Source organism: Hermetia illucens, chromosome 6 (genome assembly GCF_905115235.1).
Source record: "Hermetia illucens chromosome 6, iHerIll2.2.curated.20191125, whole genome shotgun sequence".
In the NCBI taxonomy this organism is placed as follows: Eukaryota; Metazoa; Arthropoda; class Insecta; order Diptera; family Stratiomyidae; genus Hermetia; species Hermetia illucens.
The window spans coordinates 98,971,554-98,989,648 of record NC_051854.1 but is presented as its reverse complement, the minus strand read 5'-3'; the positions used below and the strand labels follow the sequence as shown (position 1 = coordinate 98,989,648).

General features: G+C 44.2%; 2 protein-coding genes across 2 annotated transcripts in view; both read left to right on the top strand.

Annotated features, from left to right (window-relative positions):
• The window catches only part of LOC119660095, a 67,219-nt gene that overhangs the window by 15,838 nt on the left and 33,286 nt on the right, over positions 1-18,095 (top strand). The window contains exons 6-10 of the mRNA XM_038068472.1: positions 182-369; positions 12,471-12,748; positions 12,810-12,975; positions 13,034-13,312; positions 13,378-13,579. Of these exons, the coding sequence (XP_037924400.1) occupies positions 182-369; positions 12,471-12,748; positions 12,810-12,975; positions 13,034-13,312; positions 13,378-13,579 (1,113 nt within the window). The remainder of the gene's footprint in view (positions 1-181; positions 370-12,470; positions 12,749-12,809; positions 12,976-13,033; positions 13,313-13,377; positions 13,580-18,095) is intronic.
• On the top strand, positions 6,098-17,189 carry LOC119659777. Its single transcript, XM_038068042.1, has 6 exons — positions 6,098-6,285; positions 12,471-12,748; positions 12,810-12,975; positions 13,034-13,312; positions 13,378-13,579; positions 16,902-17,189. The coding sequence occupies exons 1-6, from the start codon at positions 6,184-6,186 to the stop codon at positions 17,102-17,104; spliced, it is 1,230 nt and encodes a 409-aa protein (XP_037923970.1). The 5' UTR covers positions 6,098-6,183; the 3' UTR covers positions 17,105-17,189.

Genomic DNA, 18,095 nt, shown 5'->3' with positions numbered 1-18,095 from the left:
TTTTTGCGGAAGTACTGCTTTCGACAAATATATCAAGTTGCCAAATGACACTTCAGATCTGACAGTTCTATTCACTATGGTATCTTTAAAGCCATCTATCGAAAAGCGGCCGAAGCAAAGCTATACACCTAAGAGCATACTCGTATATATATTATTGTTAATATCAATTTTAACTTTCCAGACTTATTTGTGTTGGCGAGTATGGTTGTGTTTTTATACGTAGAGAGGGATGAAATGAGTGATGAAATGGATAAGCTTCTGACTGATTCAGCGGCAAGAAGGCGACTATACAACAATGAGAAATATATTGCTCATGTTAAGGAAATATTACCAAAGTTACTGGATAAAATAGATGTGGAAGAAATTAAATAAAAGTTTTGAATAATATTGTTCCATTCTTTTGTACGTTGGGTCCGGTGAGTTAGGGCCCCCCCCCCCCTTCTAACTGCAAGATTTTCAGGTTAAGGAGCATCACAATTGTACAATACTAGGCACCAACGGATATCGGAAGTCTCCGTGCAGAAGGATGCTTTTTATAAGCAATTAAACGCAGTTCAGGGAGGTGACATTGTAAGGTGGGCTCTGGCAACACCTTGCTCGGAAATGTGATGGGTGGGAAACTCGGTTTTGGCGGCCGTAACGATAATGGTGAGAGGTTTGTGGATTTATGCAACTTACACTGCCTCGTGGTCGCTGACACATTGTTTGAGCACAGAGCCTGCCACAATGTCAGTTGGGTTTCAACTGACCAAAACCGATTAGCAGTCGATTTAGGAGTTGTCCCCTGAATGTGTATAACAAGAGAGGCGTTGACAATGGCCTCGAAAGGGATCACCATCTGAAGGTGGCTAGCGTGTTGCGTTCACCACTTCTCGACATCGACCATTTGTATAATCCAATTCACGCTCGGTGAGTGAGTGAAATGCTGTCTTGCTGATCGGACTGCAGATATACTGTGTAAGATAGAATCGATCATTAAAAATGTTCTTTTCTCGGGTTCTACACATGTCGTCGCCCTCGTCCCGAAGTGGTGTCATAAAAGCTGGATGAAAACGGAATAGTAAAATTGGATCGATGAACGGAAGGGGTTGAAGCTCAATTGATCGCTGCGAGTGACCGCGGGCATGAGGAGCTCGAACACCCCATACCATTCGAGATCCTGAGAAGTTCAACGTAGTGTACGTCGTAACAGGAGAGAATTCGCTATTGCGCTGTTCAGAGAAGCGGAAGAATGCAATGATTTCAAAAGTGTATACCGCATCACGAATCACCTTGCATGTGATAGCAAATCTTATGATGGTCCTATGAAGGACGTCAACGGTGGATTTCTCATCCATGATGACGAGCAACTGAAGAGGTGGAAAGAACACTTCACCAGGGTTCTTAACCGTATTTCGCCCGATAAGGTTCCTCCTCTTGTGGATGAAATGGCTGGTCACCGTAACATGCAGATACAAACTGTTCCTCCAAGCAGAAGAAAAATTATTTCGGCAATTAATGCGCTCAAACGGAATAAGGCCTATGGGCTTGACGGTCTCCCCGCGGACTTGCACATACAGTTAGAGACCTTTCCCAGAGAGTGGAAGAAGGGGGTGAACGTTAAAATTCCAAAGAAAGTCACTGACGAATGCAGGACGGCGTTTTCTCTTGGAGGCTTTCGCACAGTTAGATATCATATTGGCTAACGATGGTCGGGTTAATACTCACCGGAAAGGGGGGTTCGGTTCGGTTGTGGATTTGACTTTTGTTAGTCCTTCAGTAGCTTACGATATGTCCTGGAACGTGAGTAAACAGTACATGCATAGCGATCACCAGGCAATATTTTTTGACCTGAAGAGCAAGTCAAGCGGTTGAAAATCTGCTCATCCAAAAATGAGGCGAACGTCAGGTTGTTCTGCGAAAACAATTGACGAGCAAACATTCATCGATGTGTGGTTGGACCAGGACACTATAGAAGGTACATCAACGGAAAGAGTCCTCCGTATTACGAAGTGTATCGCGAAGGCATGCGACTCATCGATGCGGAGACGTTATACTTTCCTCAGTAGAAGGTCAAACGGCTGGTGGAATAGTGAATTGTCAGATCTTCAGTCGGCGTGCCATCGGACCAGACGAGCGTCTCAGAGAGCAATGGGTAGGATTGACCAGGAGGTGAAACAGCGAGTTTACAACGAAGCCCGAAGAAACCCGAAGCTGGCTATACAATGAAGCAAGAGGGACTGCTTCAGGCAACTCTGCGCAGGCAGATATAGGCCCATGGGGAAGCGCCTACAGTGTTGTGATGGGGAGATTCAGAGGTGAAGCAACTCCACAAATTACATTTCTCGATCTCGTAATGAAAATCGTTCAGGGTTTGTTCCCTCAGGAGAACCCAAGGGGTTACAGTCTAAATGCACCTCTAGATGTCGCTGTAATATCCCCATTAACGTAGGAAGAAGTACTGGAGATTTGCGGTAGATTGGGAGACAACAAAGCACCCGGCCTTGACGACATATTCCTAGACCTGTTTGAAGCATGCTTGGCGGATGGGATGCAAGTATTGTGCTGTGAGTACCCTTGACTTATAAAATGCGTTCAACTCTGCCAGTTGGAACCTTATAAGGAGGTCATTGGCGGCTATTGGTATTCCAAATTACCTAACTGCGCTAGTCGACAGCTACTTGACAGATAGAAGGCTCTGGTATGATACAGACAGTGGAACCAAAGAATACATTGCCTCCGCGAGTGTTCCACAGGGTTCTGTGCTGGGACCGCTATTGTGGAACATCATGTATAATGATGTCCTAAATGTCTCAGTTGCTAGCGAGGTAAGAATAGTGGGTTACACCGATGCGGTGATTCTTATTGCAAAAGATCTGGCGGATGTGGACCTGTATTCATCCGAAGCAATCACTGCTATAAAGAAGTGGCTGGAGGATGCAGACCTTGCACTCGCGGAGAATAAAACAGAGGCTGCCACTGCCCGTACCAGAATGGGGAAGCATATCATCACTTCAAAGCCAGCAATTAAATATTTTGGAGTGATGATAGATGCGAGGCACTTACAAAATGTTTGCACCAAGGAGTTCAATGTTAGCATGGTCCTGGCAAGGATGATGCCAAATGTTGGAGGCGCGGGATGCACTCGTAAACTGCTTATAGCTAGAGTGGTGAGCTGTAGACAGCTTTAGGACCCGGAGCATGTTTTCTTCCATTGGAAAATCTAAGCTGAGGAAAGGAAGAGCCTAGTGAAGACATGTGGAATATGTATACCAGCGTCTTTGGAAGATTTCCATCTCCGGAAAAAAAAAAGACAGACGGACAGACAGACAGACAGTAAATCGATTTTAATAGGGTTTTGTTTTACACAAAGCCTCAAAAATCAGCCAGAAAAGGTTATCAATTTCGTGATCAAAGATTTTCCTACAGTCCAGCGCACAATCTGCCTTTTCTGTAAAAATAAGCGCGCAGTGAGTAGACTTGGGGGTGATGTTGTGCCGCCACGTCAATCACGCCTTTGCCTACAATGTTGCGAGGTAAGTTCATCTGTTCCACGGTACAGTTTGGGCGGTATATTCGGAATTTGGATATAGTAGCTCGAATCCACCGTTGGACGTTTTCCAGATCGGTTTTCATCCACGGCAATATTCTGAATGCATATGCTAGTGAACGGATAGCGAATATGTTCAGTGCCCAGTCTCGTGATAACCTTTGCGGATGGCTTGAATTCGACACTTGTCTTATCGAAATTCTATCCGAATATCACGGGTGAACATGTTTATTATTCGCAACTGACTTCTAAGGTGATGGCCAGTACCAGCGTACAGCTTGATGTCATCTAAATACACCAAGTATTTCGCACTTATCACGTAGACCATATTTTATTGCAAAACCATGACTCTAGTATCATTCAGAAGCCATAAAAAGGGGTTTAGTGCCATACAAAAGCAAAGGGGACTCAACGAATCCCCCTGGTAGATGCCTCTGAGCATATGGATCAGCTCTGAGGTATTAGCCGATGAAGGCACTGACAAAGTGGTATGACACCTTCCCATCACTGTCATCCAAAATTTTATTAGTTTCGGATCAATGCGATACAGATATAGGACAGCGGTTAGCCAGGTATGCGCAACGTTATCGAGAGCCTTGGCATAATCGATGTACCAGCTAAAGAGATTTCTTTGGCCTCTAGTTACTTGTACTACAACTACCGAATCAATAATGAGTTGCTCTTTGCAACCGCTTGATCCAGCTCGACAGCCCTTCTGCTCCTCGGACAGAATGTTGTTGGTCTCGAGGTACGCATTGACCTTCCACTAACAATGGACGTTATGAATTTGTGGAGGGTTGGTAAGTAAGTAATTGGCTCTCTATCGACGAGGTCATGCATCGTGTTCTTTTTGGTGACTCCTCCGAGCGGCTAATGACCTGATTTATGATATGAGCCAACTGACTGTGTACACTGGTAAGTTTCTTACACCACAAATTCTGCACCCAATCTAGACCAGATTGTGTTATCGCGACTTATAAAGCGGTATTGCAGCTGCGCAGTGACGTGCGCGAATTGCGGGAAACGCTTGATGAATCTCTGGTGCAGCAGGGTGTGGTTAGATGATGTACCCACCTCCGCCGATATTTTGTAGTAGGAGCGGATGATGAAAAGGATCATTTCTTCGAGCCTCTTATATTCACGCTGCGAGTTCCGGAAGTTTATCCAGGCTTCATCTTTATTGCTTTTGATAGCACGATTTAGAAATCGTCTGGTTGATTTCCTGAGTCTCTGCAGTTCTCGGTTCCACCATGGAACCGTTTTACCACGTCGGTCTTCAAAGAACTCTAAAAGTGTGCGATTCAGAATTTTCAATTGATTTTCTATCACCAAAGGAGCCCTTAGTCGCCTAGGGAGCTCAATTTTGTCGCCAAAAAGTTCATTGAACTTCGTCCAATCCATTTTCACAGGATTCCGTTTTTGTATTACAGGTTGTTCGCCTGCAATAGTTAGACTAAATTCTAAGTAACGGTGAACACTTTGGTTTAATAAAGTTTTACCACAATGTCGTTCAGCCTGTGACTTTCTATAGTTCTTAGTGTTGGGCCGACTATCAAGGATAATGGACGGCGACTCGCGGTAATGGAGACGAAGATGTTGTGCTGGATCAGTGGCGTAATACGCTGGGATCACATCCAAAATTATAGTGTTTGCAATAGATAGATAGGTTGCGTCCATCATAGGAAAATTGCGATGGAATTGTCGTGTAATTCACGCTATTATTTGATTCGCGCTAATTAAGTTATGTTTGAACATCAAAGTGCAAACTGCAATGACCAAACGGGGGATTAGAAACAACAATGGCTCCACACGTTGGATTGTGATCTGAGAGCCCTTCGACTCCACCCTGATCAAAGAGCTGAGTTGAACCTAAATAAGCCGGTCCTGCTATTGAAAAGGACAAAGACTACGACAGAAGAAGATTATCTAGATTAAATTGAAAAATAATTTTGCAATTTAAAAAACGATTTATTATTAAAAAAAACTATTTTGCTTTCTACCATGTGTCATGGTTGCCTGATAGAGGATGAGTTATGTACTTTGTTGTTGTTGAATCCAGGCTGAAATTAGCCTTAATTAGTGGAGGTCTGGGTTGAGTATTTTCAAATTATACTTAATTTTTCAGAATACAACGGTCGAATGAGCCCAAATATTGATTAACTTCCGCTGCCATAAATGCAGTAATATGTCAGAAATGTAGGAGGTATGTGCCTATAGAGTCATTGTGGTGGGGGTATTCCACGTTATTCTGTAGTGTTTCGGGCCCTTACTTACTACAATTTGTCATTGGATACGCAACAATATACATATGTAATCATCGATTTGGTATGGGAACGGGAGAGACTATAGGCATCGGCGCATATATATTTCTAGTAGTTACATGAGGGGGTGGTACTTTCACAGCCATGCCAAGTATTTGTCCTCTCCAAATTCTTATCTGAGTCATTATAATTAACATCATGCATATGTACGGAGCACTTAGAGCTGATTGCGTTTCAGTGTAGGGGTACAGATTAAGCTATCTTTCTAATCGTTCTATCTTTCTATGAAACGGGAAGTCGCACAGTTGATGGCAATTTGGAGAAGCGTTTTCAGTCGCGATTAAATGAGCGCATTGTCAGGGTCGCTAGCTATCTTTACGTGAGTGTGAAAATATGATGAATTTCGTTGATGAGGAATCAGTGCCACCAGAGTGGATCAATTCAGATTTTCTGAAAGAAGTTCTTGAATTTAATGGAGAGCTTAAGGGCGTTTTGGTAATTAAAATATAGTTGTAACTCTGTTTTTGGATGCAGTAGCTTGAAAAGACGCTCTTTTTGATACTATTGTATGTGGCTACACAAGGGCAGTGAAAGGGTTCAAGTGAAATTTGGTGATAATTATAAAGAGATCTAATCGGTTAGTGGCATTATTTACTTCTGATCATAAGAAAAATGTAGCTTTATCGATGATTTTCCTTAAAGGATTAGATGGGCGACTTTTATGTATATCAGAACGAAAAAGTGAACTATGGTCACGCCCGAGGTAATTCTTCAGACGTTCATCCTGAAAGCAGTGTGACTACAAGTGGCAGTGAGATTTTGGTTGCTCTCTTTTAATTAATTTGCAAACACGAAATATCTGCGAATTGTTTTATATACATTCAAATTCATTGAAGTTCGGGTCGTAACTGACCAAAAAAATGTTTTTGAATTGATGCCCATTGTCTGGATTTTTAGTTTTAACACGGAACATCATATTGAAAAGTTTGGTGGTAATCATTCTATTATTAACAAAGTTATAATAGGTCAAAGTCGCCTCTTTTGGGTCAAGCTATCAATCTCTAAGAAATAAACTGTCAGTCCACATGGAATTGAATGCGTGGTAGATTCAACGTATATACACTATAAGCTATATATAAATGAAACTATCATCTGTGGGGTGCAGCCTACCAAGTTGTAATGAACAAAATCCGCGGGCGAAAATCTCCTCAAGTGACATGCTCGCGGCTCTTGTTGCAAATAATTACAGCTCTTCTCCCGCAGCAGGAGCAGGATAAAAAAGAGAACCCCAATTGGCAGCTCAGCAGGACGTCGTCTCGATCCCTGGTGTTACCGAAGAGGAACTTCCAGAAATCTGTAGACGTACTGGGGATAGCAAGGCTCCGGGATTGGACGGAATTCCGAACAAAGCTCTGAAGGTGGCGGTCAAGGCCGGACCAAGGTGGTTCGGCGTGCCCTCTTCATATTGGCCTATTTGTCTCTTAGACACCATGGGGAAGATGTTGGAGAGGGTGATATATGATACAACAGGCTGTTTCCGTTCATCAAGCTTGCCGGTGGTCTTTCAGAGCGGCAATATCAGTTTCGGCGAGCCCGTTCTACGGTCGATGCAATAGCAAAGGTCGTGGAATTGGCTCGAAATGCAATGGCAATGGGCAAATGCTGTGCTCTGGTGACGCTGGACGTCAAAAAAGCTTTTAACTCAGCCAACTGGGGCTGGATTAAGAGCGCTTTGGACAAACTGGGTGTTCCTAGCTACTTGGCTCGGCTCATCGAAAGTTACCTTTCGGATAGACTTCTCTGGTACGAGACGGACGACGGGCCGAAGGTGCAGGTGTGCCTGTGAAACATAATGTACTATGGAGTGCTTGGCCTATGCGTGCTGGAGGAGACAACGCTGATTGGTTTTGCGGACGACCTGGCGGTAGTTGCAATTGCAAAGCATCCCGAGAATGTGGAGCTTTATGCAAATGAAGCCATTCATACCATCAAGTCATGGTTACGAATGGCCAAGCAAAGACGGAGGCGGTCCTCATTACCAACCGTAGGAAGAACAACACGGTTAATATCCGGGTTGGTAATCGTGAGGTCGTCTCAAAATCAATTGTCAAATACCTGGGGGTGATGATCGATGCCAGGCTGAGTTTCAAGGGACACTTGGATTATGCGCGGGAGAAGGCAGCAAATGCTAGCTCATCCCTTGCAAGAATGATACCTAAAGTGGGAGGGCCGAAGTATATTCGCAGGCTACTCATCGCGAGAGTGGTGAAGTCGATCCTGCTATACGCGGCCCCTGTCTGGGAGGGAGCGTTGAACCACGCTGTCAACCGGAAGAAGCTAAGTTCGGCATACCGGCCAATTGCGCTAAGGGTGTGCAGCGCATTTAGGACGGCGTCGATGGAGGCAGTGTGTGCCATCGTGGGAATGATCCCTATAGCGAGCGAGACACACTGGCTCTACGAAAACCGGAATGCAAATCCAGCCGAGGTGAATGCGGATTTCCCAAAAGCCATCAGGAGAGAGTTGTGTGGCAGGTGGCAACAACGGTGGGATAACTCTGACAAGGGCCGGTGGACCCATACATTGATCCCGTGTATCGAGAAATGGGACGACCGAAAGCACGGAGAATTGAATTACCACCTGACACAGTTCCTTACGGGACACGGTGGCTATAGGAAGTACTTGCATCGCTTCGAGTTGGACGAGTCTCTCAACTGTCCTGAATACGGTGCTAGACCCGAATACCCGGAGCACGTTATGTTCCATTGTCCCAGATTTCTGCAGCAGAAAAGGAGGTTGAACAGCATCTTGGGGGCGAACATCGAGCCCTCAAACCTGGTGGAAGAGATGCTGAAGTCGGAGGAAAACTGGATGGCGGTAAATGAGGCAGTAGCCGTGGTGCAGACAAAACTCCTGGAGTTGGATCGAGCTCGGAAGGCGGCGCGACGGAGACGCGACATGGACGAGCTGGTATAGCGAACCAGAGCCTCCCCTGCGAAGTAATACTTCACGGTGGTCCCGCGGGGAGGGGCGGAAGAGTGGGGGTGGTTTTAGTGGGTGCGAATCCCACACGCTGCTGTAACCTGGCCCAGCAGCGTTTTTCTAAGATTTCCACCTACATCCATAAAAAAAAAATGAAACTATCGGACAATCGCTACTCATCTAGTGTATGTTACCGTTCTTCAAGAGCAACCACCTCCTTTGACTCTTCCCCCTTGTACTCGTATACGGTTTTTCGCCCCTTTGCAAAAAGAGCAACAGGGATCACTCCCGCCATTACCGTTACGTCAGGTTCAGAGACAGTGCGGTAGGCAGATGCCATTCGCAAAGCTCCCCGTCTCTGTACTTGGGCAAGACGCTTACGATATACCTTCTTGCCAAAAACATCTGATCTTTGCGCCGTAGAGCAAAACAAACTGCGATGAACTGATCAGAAGACGTCGCTCGCTAGATGTAGGACCCCCATTATTTGCCATTAGCTGACTTAAAGCCGAAATTCCACTCTTGTCTGCTGCTGCTTTGAATTGCTCGAAAAATCTCATTTGTGATTCAAGAGTTAGCCCAAGGTACGTTACCGTTGGTTTTGACTCGATTGTCGATTGACTGATCAATCAGGGCGCATGGTAGGAATTGACTTTTTTAGCTAGGATGACTATTTCGGTTTTTTTCCAGTAGAATCTTGACACTTTGGGAAAATTTCCTTCTTTGGACTCTTTCGTTTATTAATTTTTAGATAAAACCGGGGCTTTAATGTGGATACACGCTGCTTGGAAGTAATATTTATGTTTGGCAAGCCTCGCTATCTTCCAACGAGAAGGGAAAATACCCCCGAGCAGTAGGTCATCATCATAGACTTTCTGTAGGACCCCGATTTTTCAGGTTCTTCAGTATGTAACCGAGTTGCTATAGGTCTTCCTTCACTTTGTCAGAGAAGTTCTGCCAGCAGCGAGCTTTGCTCCTGTTTATTTTGCTGCGGGGTCTCCTTTGGGCTGATACGTACTCTGTGATTATGGTACAATGCCTCCTCCTGGTCGTTTAGATATAGCGTCAAGTGGCGAACTTTATGCCACTTCTTCGAGAGCTCCGCAAATTCCGTCGTTCACTAATACATAGAAGGCCTGCTACGTCTCGGCGCTCGCCTGAGCATAGAAGATCCGCAGGCCTTCATTTTCAAGTCGATAACTGAATTTACGGAAGTGTTAGCTGCAGTGCCACCATCCCCAGCAGCATCCTTCAGCTCAGCTTCACTTGTTCCAAGAATTTCGACAATTTTCCCGGTTTTTCTCTTCGCGATGTTACACGCACAGGAAGAGTGCCTCACACCGAGTGTTTGTGTCAACCATTTCGGAGGCATTGACGTTTTTTTGCGGAAAAGTCTTCCAGAACTCGCGACCCGTTCACCAACGATACCAGTGATTCCGACGCGAAGTTTACGTCGGGAATACTTCCATCGCAGCCTGGGCGCCAGAACGTTAGGGTGCATCCGGTGTTTAAAACTAGAAGTCCTGTTCTCACTGCTATTTCGATAATTGATTTCCCATTGGAGTTTGGGTGAGACATGTCTCATTCAAGTGCTCCGGCATTGGAGTTACCACGACCATGATCCGCATTAAAATCGCCTGTTATTATGGTCGGCCAACATCCTTGCTGCTTATACTCGGCAAGTGTAGCGCTGAGTGGAGTATAGCAGCTGTAGATGTGGACTCTTTTCATATTCACTTTGATGAAGTCTTCTTTCGGGTGCTTCATTATTTCCTGGAAGGCTTGTTCTCTACAAACCAATAGCGCTGCACGGATTGTTTGTTCTTTGACCCAAATGTCACCACCGTGGTTACGATATGGCTTACTAATTATGGCCACATTGATGGTTTTCTCACGGATGGTTTGCGAGGGTAGGCCCTGCGCCGCCTGCCAGTGGTTGAGGTTGGTTTGTATCAACCTCATTTGCGATTTGTGTTAAGCGCTCTTCTATATTCTGGGCAAATGCTGCGGCCTGCAATGCACCGATTATCCACACCCTCCTTCCTTTTGCAGAGTAAGCAATTTGGGTCAGCTCTGCAGTTCCTTCTGATATGCCCTTCGGCATCGCATCTCCCGCATTGCTGCGACCTAATGTTTGGATTGGTGCATCCGCTCCCAATATGACCGAAGCCCAGGCATATAAAGCATTGCTTCAGTGCCACCGGCTTCCTAAGCCGATACATAACCCAGCCTACTTTTACTCTCCCTGCTGCTCTCTTGAGAATGTGTGCATATGACCCTTCACGTCATTTGGAAATGATGATCATATCTTCCTCCGATCCTTTCCTTTTTGGGAATGCTACTTTTTCCCTGTCTTCTCCATGTGCTTTATTGCTTTCGCTGCAATAGTTTCGCCAGCAGCTTCAGCCGTAGTCCTCATGTGTTCCACTTTTCTGGGGATTGAGAGTTGGAGTTTGCTAGCTTGCTAAATCGTTCAAGTTTTCGCGCAGCCTTTTTACCGATTTCTCCCCTTTTGTATTTTGAACAGGCGTTACTTGAGTCGCCTGGTTCAATTTCTCATTCGACGGCTTTCCCCCTCTTTCGCTCTGGACCTTGTCATGCGCCAAACGGATGCCTCTTATCATGGTCCTTATACTTAGGTGAATATTCCAACTCTCCTTTATGAATTCACACAGCTCCATGTTCTTTTTACCCAGATCAGTAAAGGCACCTCCCGATTAATCGTTGCCTAAAACATCGCCCGAGTGATTCGGCGCGCAGGATTCTTCTCCATCGAAAAGTCCCGCTGCACACTTCCCACTGCGGGTAGCGATGTCTCTGTTGAGCGATTTTAAGTCGCCTTCCCTTTCATGCTTAGAGAAGAGTTTTCTGCTGTTGACCAATGAGTTTATACGCCTATTTCTCCAGTTAGTATTTACACCACTGGTTGGCGTATATTGTCAAGCCAACTTATATTTCTTTCTATTGCGTGGAATCTTCAGTGCTTTAACAATCTGGTACTAGTTGAAATTTGTAGACTGGTGTAAGCTGTAATCATTTTGGCAGGTTTTTTTTTATTGAAGGGGCATCTATGATTCTTGACTTCACGCAACTGTCATGTTCTTTGGTAAGTAAGAACATAAGAATATAAAAGGATCTCTTGCATTAATTGGCCATACATGCATCTCATCACCGGCTAGTGGAGTAAACAAAAAAATAAAATGGTAAATGACGTTTTTCTTCTGCAAATCGGGTCCTTTTTCACGAATGTTTTCCTTCAGCTGGTCTAAAAGGTTACAATAATATGCAGAATTTAGTATTTTACCAGTTTAAAAATGATCCACAAACACGTGGTTCGTCTTTAAGGTTTATACCACCACGTTTAAATTCAGCATCCCATCTTTTTATTGTTCTAATTGAAGGCGAAGAGTTCTTATACACTGTCAACATTCGTTCATAAGTTTCCTTTGCTTTTAAACCTGAAATAAAAATTCAATCACTGTGCGATACTTGATTTTTTCCATTGGCAAAAACACTGTGACACGTCTATACTAAATGGCTTGTAAGCAAAGAATGAAATGACAGATTGAAATGAAACTTCCCATGCGTTCGTATGAAGAGTGTACCAACATAACGAAAAAAAATTAGGCTAGTAGTAACGCCCTCTCTTATCGAACCGCAAAACTTATTGTATAACTGGGCAAATTCCCTGTTTACAGATTGATGAATATGAAACTGCTCCAGCAGTTGGTCCCTGTGACCATTTCGCAAGTATCATGTTTCGAACGAAGATCACTTATTCAACGGACGAGAAGAAAGGCCAGACATGCTCCGTCATCATCAAAGCTATTCCAACTGTAGAAGGCATGAAGTTGGATTTTGTAACAAAGAACGATTTGGATTATTTCGGGACGGAAATTTTCATGTATTCAAAAGTCCTAGGGAAATGCGATGAAATCTTGAAAAGTGCAGGCTGCACTGATAAGCTGGTAGCAAAGTAGGAGATCTTATATAATGACCCTATGCATTTTTAATACAGATAATGTTTGATTCTTTAGGATCTTGTATTACTCAGTGGAACCACGGAAAGTACTTGTTTTCGAAGATCTGAAAGAGCTTGGGTACGCCATGCCTACAAGAATGCTTCCCAACGAAGAGGATGCAAAGATTTTCTTCACCAAACTCGGACAATATCATGCGGCCGTGTTTAAACTGGAAAGTGAGGTAAATTTTCTTTAGATAAGTCTTTCCATAACTGGAAACTGAACTTTTTCCTAATCAGGGCCATGAAGGTATGAAACGCAGAGGAACCATGTTCAATGCACCGCCCATGATGATTTTTGACGGAGTTTCAATTCTGTGTGATGCAGTTCGTACTTTGCCTGGATTCGAAATCGCTGTGGAGAAACTTAGTCAGATTACGCATCTAAAGTTGTTTGAAAAATGCAAACAGATTCTAAACACTCCCGGTTCTTATAATGTTCTGAATCACGGTGACTACCATGTTAGAAATATGATGTTCAAGACTGATAAGGACGAGACCGTTGAACAAGCTGTCCTGGTAAGAATGAAATTGAAATTTTGGTACCTCCTTAACAATTAAAATCTTTATCTTTCATCTCTTAGGTTGATTTCCAAATGTGCAATTGGGGCTCACCTGCATTCGACTTATACTACATTGCAGCAGTTATTCCGTACAGCAAGCGGGAGAAGCTCTTCAAGTTGTACTTTGATACATTCATCGATGTATTGGTGAAATCTGGGTTCCAAGGAAATTTGCCTACGTATGAACTCCTGCAAAAGGAAATGAAGAGATATCAATCTTTTGGTAACTATGATGCATGTTTTGAAGAATCAGATGCATTGCATAAAAACTGTAGGGTTAAAGATATATGCGCTTGAATCTATATATGTATATGCGTCCTTCTATAGGATGAGTCCTAGCGCAGAAAACATTGAAGCGGTCCGAATTCAAATATTCGAAGACGTTGAGGAAGTCAACATAAGCTATGGAAGTGTCCAAAGAAATTGTGACAGAGGACTTGGAATTTCTAAAAGCTTTTGCTAGGTGGGTGCCACATCTCCTATTGGAAGACCATAAGCGGCATAGATTCGAGGTTCTTCAGCGGCTGTTGCGACGATTTCAGCAAGAGGGAGACCCGTTTTTAGATAGAATCGTCACCTGTCACGGAACTTGGGTATCCCATTACACACCCGTGTGGAAACAAGCCAGTATAGAGAGGATGAACAATGACTAGAGGGCATCAGTGAGAGCTGGGCAGTCGCAGCGGAAGGTCGCGGTTCAAATCTCGCTAGTAGCATAAAGATTGGTATCGTGACTGGATATCGGATACTTGTTGACTTAGCTGTGAATGAGTCCAATCAGGGTTATAATCACGGTGGGGTGCAATGCTGACCATATTGCCTGTTGTATTCCTGTAGTCTACCCTTACAGCTTTGAATGATGTACCATAATACGTTCCAAGCCCCAGATGCACTATTAAGGTTTCATAAGCAGCTCCCGGCAAGTCCCCTAAATGGCGAGGATCCTTTTGCCGGCTAGTCATGTGTAAGAAGCAAGGGGGAATGGCGGGGGATGAACCGAAGCAACAGTCGGGGACAGTGCTTCCTTCACTGGAAAAGGTTCTAAGAGCACCCCAATCCAAGGTGGGGCAGCATACGCTGTATGCAGACTATGCATAACTTGCTTACCTTCAGTTTCTTGTAAGGGCCTTACTTTTGCGACCGGCTAGCCTAGGGCCAAGGGGTGAACCTAAACTTTATAAAACAAAAAACGGACGACGATAGAAGAAGAAGAGTTGTTGATACCAGGCGAATGGTCGGAAGACGGGTTGTTGGTATCCACCTAGAAGACAATAACCAACGAGAGTCGGCGCTAACCATAACTTTGCTACAGTACAACCAACGACAAGGACTTTGGGAAGCGAGGCGGCAGACGACCTATAGATTTCAGCCTGGGAACCACTGTTGCCGAAATGGACGTAACCAGTACCAGCGGTCGGTTTATTCCCCAGGGAACAAAAACCGGACAAATTGTCAACTGTTGCAAACCAGCCAAAAAAGTGGAAGTCCGCTGAGGTACTGGTGTAGATCCACCGACTGATGGCCGTCCCTATTCAAGGTTGCCAGAATATTGAGAACGGAACGGTCAACGAGGTTAATAGCGAGAAACCTGCTGAATACCAGGCGATTATAGATCAATATAACAACATTCGCTTAGGATACTAGCAGGAGGTGAAACGTACACCCTCAATTAACCGTATAAGGGAGCAAGAGGAGTAGCCTGCGCAAAGGCTCGAACACCAAGCAACCTATGGAAATGCTGAAGCAACAACGGTTGAACGGCAAAGCACACCCTGCGAAACTTTTCAGCGACTAGGGTAAGATTGATTAACCGACTGGTAATTTCATCAAGGGCAAATTGATACACCAGGCGAATGGAGCAGTTTTGAGGCCAGACTGACGAAGCTGGTCATTGATTATCTCCTGGACAGCAAAGGGAAAAGTGAGATATATACCCTGCTTTGATTGGGTGGGTACCGCGTCATGCCAAGTGAGGAGCAATGCTGTAAGGATTTTCTCGGGTTGCACATAGCTAAGATCGGTGTCGCATATCGACATAGGACGATTTACCCAGAGACGAGAATCTAATTGCCGAAGCTCGATAGTGACAAACTCGTCGAAGTGTCGATAATGACAAACTCGTCCAATCCCTACGTCTTCAAAACCCTAGGATTCCGATGGACGACGGGTTGGTGATAAAGCAGGTAACACAAGAGGTAAACAACAAACCGCCATAAATGAAGATTGCCTGCCAGCACTGAAAAAGCGGACTGGAAAGTGTGGTTCGAAATTGGGATTGCAAAGAAGAAAATGTTCTGGTCCACAAAACCGAGTGTGGCAACTGATAGCATTTATTCTGGATCTAAGTTCCAGTGAGTAGCCGCCTTATGTTAGCTTTCAAATGACATATAAAAATGATGGACTAAATTATGGAAAATTTAGGAATAGTATGCATTGAACAGCAGAAAACGCGGTCTTAATATTGAGCAAATTCACTTAAATATGTAAGTGGAAAATTATGATTTTTTTGGAAATGTTAAAAACTTTCCACGGAAAATGGTATAACACTGTCACGGTAAAAGATAGAGTGCTCACCCCATCATACACGAGACACCGTACATAAGCCCCGTGATTGGTTTTTCCCAAATTCATAGTGTTTCAGCAGCATTATCGACAAAGTCAAATACGACAAAGGTAAGGCCCCCAAAGCTTGTCATTAGAAGAGTCAAGGCCGAAGTTATATTCGAGTCGAGCGTCACTCTAATCGTCACTCTATAATCGCCTCATTCATCGCCACGAGATTTCCTTTTACTCAGGAGGATTACTTCGGCTTTTCGCACCAAACCCAGCCAGATCTTCTTCATTCCCTACTATGACCTCGTACTTGTTAGTTTTGTTCTCCATGGAACTCCTGTCAGTGCATTGTGTTGAAGGGGCGGGCCGCAATAGTCGGAAATGGATTTTCCCTCAGGGAAATAAGCCTAATCGGGTTCTCTGAGACGTGATCTACGCTTAGCAGCAGAGGGGAACGTCAACTTGGGGTGAGGCCGTCTACTAATACCGACTCAATGCACTATCCGACAAGGGTCTCCAAGGAGTTCGCTCCCAATACAGGCCACCTTGTCAAAGACAATTTTATCTCATCCCATCAACGTCGGCACGGAGGAACTTTCTCAAGGCTACTTAAGATGCAGGTATCGCAGGCGGTTCCTGAGAGAAAGTTAATCATATTCTGCCGCATTATCATATTTTGTAAATTTGATTGTAATGCCCTTTAATTCTTTCCAGCAAGTTCTTAGCAATTTAGGCTTATAATATGGGGCATTATTCTGGAAAGATTAGTGGAAATCGCACTGTTATTAACAAAGATATAGCATGTCACCGTTCTAACTTGTTCGTAAATTTATTGTACCCTAAGATATCCTATATATAGTGTCACGTTCTTATATAACAAATACATAAGATCTTTCATACTCGAAGCGTCCCATCGGTGCGCACTCGTAACTCATAACATATCTTTTAAAGAATAATTTGATAAATGCAATTTTTCGTATCATTTTTTCCAGATCTCCATTTCTTATGCACTTCAACATTCTTTATGACTTTGGATCCTGGAAAAACAGACCCCGCTGAGATGATGAAACTTTTATTCAACAAAGAGGTTTTAATGGAACTTTGCACACGACCCAAGTATCTTGCGTTCGTAAAGGAGCTATTACCGATTCTTTTGGAAGATGGTGTCCTGGATGAAATTATACGATCAAATTGAATCAGATATATTTACATTTTTTTAAAAAATATCATTTTAATAAAATAACTGGGCTAGCATAAAAATACACGGTGACTTGATTCAATTCAAGTTGGTTTACTTTCTCCTCTGCCCTGCCTTAAATTCACAAAAGACAACAACACCGACCGAGTGATTGCATCTTTCAAAGTTACTTATCCACACGAAGTTGATGTCCTCAGCAACCCTTCTTTCTGGCCTGAAGGTGTATTCATCAAGCCATATAAGCGCCCCAATTCGCGGGTAAATTTCAGGGCAACCCGCCTGCCTCGCCGAGCTATATAACTGGATCCATGTTCACTGTCCGTCTGTTTTATCAGAACGTCAGGGGTTTAAGAACCAAGCTGGGGGCCTTCAATTTATCCGCGCTGGCTTAGCAACACCATGTCATCTGTATCTCCGAAACCTGGCTAGACGATGCCATATTATACTCCGAGCTCCCCGAAGGGTACTCCACTTTTCGCAGTGACAGGAACCGGGATGCTTCTCGTAAGTCGACTGGCGGTCGAGTCCTAATTGCTATAAAAGATTCACTCCCCGCTGAACTCGTCTTCTCCTTCTCTGGCTTTCCTTTTGATTGTGTTGCTCTTCCCGCCCAACTTCCTCCCGTTCATTGTTTCTTGTGTATATGTCCCCTGTGCTAGTCCTTCTCACCTGTATGAAGAATTGTTTGACAGTTTGTCTGAACTCCTTACTGTCAGATTCCCTTCCCTCCCTTTCTTGCTTTGTGGAGATTTCAACCTCCCCATGTTCAACTGGCCTAATCATTCTAGCCTTCCAATTCCTTCCAACAACCTCTCCCATTCTTCTCTCCCACTTTCTTCCTTTATGTATACTGGCTCTGCCCTGAATTTCAATACCACCAAAAGCTCCTTGGGCCGCACTCTCGATCTTTTCCTTTCCAACCTCCGCGAGTGCCACCTCTCTTTATTTCCTGGCACATCCCCGTATGTAAAAACCGACGCTCACCATC